The 7656-nt window shown below is 55.9% G+C and overlaps 1 protein-coding gene across 1 annotated transcript; it reads right to left on the reverse strand.

Annotated features, from left to right (window-relative positions):
• Positions 1-1778: 1778 nt before the first annotated feature.
• LOC130274588 (translation initiation factor IF-2-like) lies at positions 1779-6864 on the reverse strand. The gene is made up of 2 exons (XM_056523021.1): positions 6039-6864; positions 1779-2525 (listed from the first exon to the last, which is right to left on the reverse strand). The coding sequence occupies exons 1-2, from the start codon at positions 6862-6864 to the stop codon at positions 1930-1932; spliced, it is 1422 nt and encodes a 473-aa protein (XP_056378996.1). The 3' UTR covers positions 1779-1929.
• Between the last annotated feature and the right edge of the window lie 792 nt (positions 6865-7656).

Raw genomic sequence — 7656 nt, forward strand, 5'->3', positions numbered from 1 at the left:
GTGACAGCACTGAAGAAATGCCCCACTGCTGCAATGTAAAGTAGTGAGTGCACGGCCTGTATAACAGTGTTTAAAGGGGTACTCCAGTGCTAAGACATCTTATCCCCTATCCAAAGGATAGGGGATAAGATGCCTGATCGTGGGGGTCCCGCCGCGGGGAACCCCCGTGTTCTTCCACGCCGCACCCCGTTAGAATCAGTCCCCGGAGCGTGTCCGCTCCGGTCTGATTACTGGCGATCATGGGGACGGAGCATAGTCACGTCACGGCTCCACCCCCTCAATTCAAGCCTATGGGAGGGGGTATGACAGCTGTCACGCCCCTCCAATAGACTTGCATTGAGGGGGCGGAGCGTGATGTCACATGGGGGCAGAGCCGTGACGTCACTATGCTCCATCCTCGTGGTCAAGATGGACTCAGCCTGAGGACCTCCAGCGGTTCCGGAAGCCGCTAAAGGTGGGTGCTGCATGGTAGATCCCGGGAGTCCCCAGCGGCGGGACCCCAGCAATCTGACATCTTATCCCCTATCCTTTGGATAGGGGATAAGATGTCTAGGGGCGGAGTACCCCATTAATGTTGTGTCCCCTCAAAATTACTCAAAACAGCCAATATTGTCTAAACATTGGCATCAAATGCCAGTACACTTCTAAGTGGAAATGTACAAATTGGGCCCAATTAGCCATTTTCCCTCCCCAATGTCATGTGACTCATGACTAGGGTATCATCCACCTGCGCTGTGCCCCTTCTTCTTACTTACTCCCCCCATAAAAGACACGGACCACATACTTTTGGTATAAAGGCCACAGCGGCCATTTTATTCAAAAACATCATAACTTAATCCTCAAATATTAATTAACCTTTAAATAACATTAAACATACTCATGTAACATTACCTGACCACACATATCCCTATACAAACAAACTAGTGCAAATATCCTTTAACTCGACTCTACCACCTAGCCAGAGAGAGGACTTGGAGGCATCCCAAATTTTCCTCGGGTCTCCTACTTTGCCCTGGGTCGTCCCTTCCCTTAACCCCAGGGCACCGCCTTCAGAGACCCCCGCCCCTTTGGGCCTCTCCCGCAGGGTTTCACCACACGAGGCTGGGTACCGCCCCCAGCCTCACCATCCCATTCAGTGCCAACTCTCTCCAATTGTCTCCAAGTCCCCCTCTAGCTCCTGCCGCTGCGACATCTCAAATATACCCCACCGATGAACACAACATCAGGGCGGGCGGGCGGGCAACTTTCTCCCTCGATGTCTCCTCGGCCAGTGGTCACCGTCCCCACTGCCCCCTTTATTTATAACTTACCCTAACTCTCCGCCCCTTGTCCCCCATCTGCCCTCCCTGAACTTTCCCTGACCCCGGACGCTCCAGAGCTGTCCCCTGTCATGGACCCCCTCCCCTCCCATACTGTCCGGTCCGGGGTTGTCTTGACTAGGGTATCATCCACCTGCGCTGTGCCCCTTCTTCTTACTTACTCCCCCCATAAAAGACACGGACCACATACTTTTGGTATAAAGGCCACAGCGGCCATTTTATTCAAAAACATCATAACTTAATCCTCAAATATTAATTAACCTTTAAATAACATTAAACATACTCATGTAACATTACCTGACCACACATATCCCTATACAAACAAACTAGTGCAAATATCCTTTAACTCGACTCTACCACCTAGCCAGAGAGAGGACTTGGAGGCATCCCAAATTTTCCTCGGGTCTCCTACTTTGCCCTGGGTCGTCCCTTCCCTTAACCCCAGGGCACCGCCTTCAGAGACCCCCGCCCTTTTGGGCCTCTCCCGCAGGGTTTCACCACACGAGGCTGGGTACCGCCCCCAGCCTCACCATCCCATTCAGTGCCAACTCTCTCCAATTGTCTCCAAGTCCCCCTCTAGCTCCTGCCACCAACGGCCTCTTGTGACTCCTTACAAGCGGCCGCTCCCCCACAACTGAACCGCCCTCTCCAACATGTCTCGTATTTCCCACGCCCAAAGATCCGTCCCAATGGGATTCAAATGGACCCCATCAGGCCCCAAGAACTCGGAAGAGGCAACCTCCAGTTCCCTGTGCCTGACCGCCAGGCCCCCGTTCCTAGCCACAAAACGACTGACCACTCTATTAACTTTCGCCCGCGCCCTATTCAGGCTAGCCACCGACCTTGCCCGCCTCCATTTAAGCCTGGCCACAATGTCCGACCATATGATAAAAATCCCCGGAAATGACGACCAGATTCTCAACAGGTCCAGCTTAATGTCCCTCATCAAGGACCTGGCCGTCCTGCCCCCCAAGTCGTTGCCCCCCACGTGAAGGACTAACACATCAGGGGCCCTATCCAGGTCGACATATTTCTGTAAAAACGGCAGAACTCCCCCCCACAACAACCCACCTTGCCCCAACCACCTCACCTGTGCCTTTTCCCTGGAAAAACCCAATTGCCGCCCATCCGGGCGCACCGCGGCCCTCGCCGCACCCCTCACCACATATGAGTGTCCCAGGATCCAGATTAGGCACGGCGCAGCACCTGAAAAACATAAACAACAAACAAAAACCCCTTACAGCAACAAACCCACCGAAATTACATCAAATGAGGACGCACATATAAACGAAATCTATCAGATTCCCACCGGCCTATCCGCCGTATAGCATCTGGTCCCAGCCCCCACCTTGCAGCCTCTGTAGCAGCCCCAATCCTGAATGAATGGGAACTAAAATCCCCACCACCCCTACCCAGTTTTTTCAAGGCCAGCTGGAAAACTCGAATAAACTGAAACCTAGATAAAAATTCACCACCTTCGTGCATCAGCAATGGCCCCCCCATTGCCGGGCGAATAGCCACGTATGCCCTAAAACAAGACACCGGGCACATGCCCGACCCAGCCAACGGCGCCAATCTCACCACAAAACCCCGACCCAACTGATCTGTCTTGGAGCGCCGGACCACACATGTCAAATTACCCCCGTCATCAGTCACATCAGACACCAACAACCCTCCCACCGAGACCTTACTCGGCGCCACCAATTCTGACACCCTAAACGCTCCAAAAAACGCTAATGAAAAAGCAAGCCGAAACAGAACCAGCTCAAAATTCGAAAGACACACCCGGGACAAAACACCACCTAACTCCACTAACAAAGAAAAGGACACCGGCCTCCTGGAGTCCCTAACCTGCAAGCCCCTCCGAAACCCCCTGGCCGCCTTTCTAACCAAAAACGCCTTAGTAGCGTCCTGCATTCCCCGTACCTGAAACCAAAAACGCCAAAGCCGACAGCCGCCGGCTAAGTCCGGACCCGGACACCCCGTCCTCATACAACCTCCCCACAAAAAACAAGACTGCCGCCTCCCAATCCCCCACAGACTGCAACACACCCATACCTGCCACCAGTTCTTCCCACTCTTTCCAGCACTTACAATAGCCGGCCCAGGTGCTCGCACAGACCGACCACCTGACAAGCCCAAAAGCCGCCGTTAAACCACTCTCCACAGCTCCTCCGGACATGCGATCCCTTCGACCTCCGCTTCCGGTGCCAACGCCCGAAATCGACCCCACTGGAAACGAGAAAGGGAGTCAGCAATTTCGTTCTGAACCCCAGGAACATGCAAGGCAACAAACTGCGCATTAAGACGCAACCCCCTCAACACCAGCTGCCGCAACAAACGCACAACCGGCGGCGAATTCGCCGTCTGCGCATTAATAGCTTGCACCACCCCCAGATTATCGCACCGAAAGCATAGCTTCTTGTCCCGGAGCCTATCCCCCCAAATCTCAACCGCCACTAGAATAGGAAATAATTCCAATAGAGCCAAGTTCCGCACCAGCCCTGCCGACCTCCACTCATCCGGCCATGCACCAACGCACCATTCCCCCTGCCAATATACTCCAAACCCATGGCTCCCCGACGCATCGGTAAACAACTCCAGATCCCAATTAGACACTTGCCCCCCCATGATTACCGACCTACCATTATAGACCTCCAAAAACTCCGCCCACACCGCCAAGTCAGCTCGCAAATCCGCAGTCAGGCGAACATAATGCCGCGGCCTGGTCACCCCCGCGGTCGCAGCCGCCAACCTGCGGCAGAAGACACGCCCCATCGGCATAATGCGACAGGCAAAATTCAGCCTACCCAACAACGACTGCAAGTCCCTAAGTTGCAACTTCCGCATCCCCGCCGCCGACTCCACCGCCCCCTTTAATTCACTCAGTTTATCTTCAGGCAGCCGGCATTCCATGGCCACCGTGTCTATTACCAAGCCCAAAAACTTCAATTGAGTGGACGGCCCCTCCGTCTTGTCGGGCGCCAAGGGCACCCCAAAGCCGGCCGCCACCCTCTCCATAGTCTGCAATAACACCGAACACAACGCCGAACCACCCGGACCCACGAACAAAAAATCGTCGAGGTAATGTAGCACCGAATCAACTTGAGACTCGGCCCGCACTACCCATTCCAGGAACCTGCTAAAACACTCAAACAGTGCGCACGACACCGAGCACCCCATAGGTAAACATTTATCCACAAAATACTCCCCCTCCCAACAACACCCCAACAACCCAAAACTATCCGGGTGCACCGGCAAAAGGCGAAACGCCGCCTCAATGTCTGTCTTAGCCAAGAGAGCCCCCCTCCCATATTTCCGGACCCAAGCCAGCGCCGCATCAAAAGAGGTATACGTCACTGCGCACACCTCCGGATCAATCCCGTCATTCACCGAACCCCCCACTGGATGTGAAAGGTGGTGAATAAGCCGAAATCTATTCGGTTCCTTCTTCGGAACGAGCCCCAAAGGGGACACCCGCAATTCCGGCAAAGGAACCTCCGGAAATGGGCCCGCCATGCGGCCCAACGCCACCTCCTTCAACAACTTCTCCCTAACCACCTCCGGGTGCCACAGAGCCGACACCAAATTCCTAACCACCCCTTGCGGTTTAACATTGGCACACGGTATACGAAATCCTAACTCAAACCCCTCCCTCAACAGTCGCGCATCCCCCCTATTTGGGTACCTGTCTAAAAACGGCCCCATCCTTGCCACCCTCACTGGTGTTTCCCCCCTTGTGCTCAATCTCCGATCCCCCTCTCTTCCCCTTTTTAAAACATCTGGACAAACTGTGAGCACCTCCGCAACCGGAGCATTCATGCTTAAAACGGCATCCCTCCCCGAATCGGCATTGCCCCTCATTAAACTGCCAGCAGCACCCTTTACTCGTCCCCGCCGGCCGACCGGACCCAGATCCGGTCGCAACGGCCCCGTCCCGAAAGGACTGGCCCACACCCTTCGGTGCCGCCATCAACCTCATCCAAAGCCCAATGTCTTTATGATCCCAGCGTAAAGAAGGCCTAACCGCCTTCCGCTGCCGGAACTGTTCATCATACCGCAACCAAGCGGTACCCCCATAAACCCTGTACGCCTCCCCCACTGAATCCATGTAACAAAAAAGGCCTGAACAATTCCCAGGCGCTTTCTCCCCAACGACACTGGCTAGGATGGCGAAGGCCTGCAACCAATTGGAAAACGTCCTGGGTATCAACCGATACCGCCGACGCTCCTCCTCTTCCTTCTTAGACTCATCCGGCTTCACCCTGTCTAAATTAAATTTCTCCAGAGGCAAGAGAGAAAATATCTCCACATACTCATCCTTCCATATTTTCTCCCTGACCTCCGCCTTCAAATGAGCCCCCAGCGGCCCTTCAAAACAGACATAAACCTCCCCCCTAGCCGCATCCGCCAATCTCACCTCATCCCCAGCCTTAGCCGCCGGCGCCGCGGGCGCCCCCACTATCGCACCCCTCCCTATCTCGACCTCAGTACCAACCGCAGCCGTCACCCCTGCAGACCCCCCACTCCCCCCAGCTGCCTTGTCTGCCGCCACCAACCCCCTGCGGACCCTGTCCTGCCTCCCACACAGCAACCGGAGACCCCCTGCTAGACGCGGCCCTGTCCTGCAAAAGGCTTCTAACATCACGCAGCAAAGACTGTAGCCCCTCCCACAAACCCCCCCCCCACCCCCCACATTGGACAATGAAGCAGACTCACCAAGCCTCTCTGGCCCCAGGTGACCAGCGGCTGTAGCTCCCGAATCTCCACCATCACCCGATGCAGCAGCTCCCGTAGATCCAGACGGCACGCGGTGGGCAGACCCCGCTGTTGCAGCTCCACGAACATCCGCTCCATCAGCAGAAACACTGCCTCCAGCTGGTGCAGGCGGCTCCACCACACTCCCAGCCACAGACAGCCTGCGTCTTCCTCCTGCCCCGACTCCTCTTGTCTCCACTCTCCTGACAACAGAGGCAAGTCTCTCTCCTGTAGCACTCAAGGCAGGGGAGTCCCGGCCCCTCCCCTCCCCATCACTGCTCAGTTCAGCTGAGCTCACTTCAGACGTGCCCAGGGCCAGACCATTCCCCGACCTCCCCTGTGTAGTATCTTGGCCTCTGCGCCTCCTCCCCGACCTCCGGGCCCCCCTCGCTCTCGGAACATCAGAGCGAGGAACAGCCGTATCCTCCAGGTTCGCGTTGCGGCCTCCTCTCCCAGCAGCCGCGACAGCGCCGCTCGTCTCCGCCACCCGCTGCACGCCCGGTGGATTCCTCCCCGCCCCCCTGCCCTCAGGAGTGGGATCGGATGGTGCAGGGGTAGCGGGAGGGTCCCGCAAGGGGCTCGCATGGCGGCGGCGGGTGCGTGGAATTATCTCCGGGCTCAGACGAGAAGGGGGCCTGGATCGGCGGGCACTGGACCTGGGGGCCCCGGATCCCTCTGCAGCGCTCCCGGCCTGAAGACCCTGCAGCTGTGGCACCAGCCAGTCAGCGCCCCTCGCCACTACCTCGTCCCGGACCCTCCGCATCAGATCTTCCAGCGCAGCATCCATGGTAAGCCCAACTTTCTCCCTCGATGTCTCCTCGGCCAGTGGTCACCGTCCCCACTGCCCCCTTTATTTATAACTTACCCTAACTCTCCGCCCCTTGTCCCCCATCTGCCCTCCCTGAACTTTCCCTGACCCCGGACGCTCCAGAGCTGTCCCCTGTCATGGACCCCCTCCCCTCCCATACTGTCCGGTCCGGGGTTGTCTTTAGTGTTACAACGTCACCGGTGTGAATGGTCTAAGGAATGAATAACACCAAATTGGTCACCTGTAATCCGATGAGACCATGATAAATGTATTTATCTCAGATGGTGTCAGGAGTGTGAAGTGGCACCAGGTGAGGAGTGCACAGATGTGTCCTGTCTACAGTCAGGCATGGTGGTGAGAGTGTTATGTCCTGGGGCTGCGTGAGTTCTGCTGGCACTGGGAGCTACAGATCATTGAGGGAACCATGAAGCAGGGTATGATCCCCTCCCTGCGGAGACTATGCTGCAGGGCAATAGTACACCATGATTATGAAACCAAAGACCCCTCCAAGACCACCACTGCCTTGCTAAAGAAGCTGAGGGTAAAGGTGATGGACTGGCCAAGCATGTCTCCAGACCTAAACCCTATTGAGCATCTGTGGGGCCTCCTCAAATGGAAGGTGGGGGAGCACAAGGTCTTTAACATCCACCAGCTCTGTGATGTCATCATGGATGAGTGGAAAAGGACTCCAGTGACAACCTGGTGAACTCCATGCCCAAGAGGCTTAAAGGGTTACGACCGTGGAACACTTTTTTTTTTTTTGTAAATTAC

The sequence above is a fragment of the Hyla sarda genome, chromosome 5, assembly GCF_029499605.1.
Source record: "Hyla sarda isolate aHylSar1 chromosome 5, aHylSar1.hap1, whole genome shotgun sequence".
NCBI lineage: Eukaryota > Metazoa > Chordata > Amphibia > Anura > Hylidae > Hyla > Hyla sarda.

Coding starts and splice junctions, on each gene's coding strand:
- LOC130274588 (XM_056523021.1), bottom strand. CDS start 6,864: ATGGATGCTGCGCTGGAAGATCTGATGCGGAGGGTCCGGGACGAGGTA. Junction 2,526..6,038: donor CCTGGGGCCAGAGAGGCTTG/GTGAGTCTGCTT, acceptor TATGTTTTTCAG/GTGCTGCGCCGTGCCTAATC.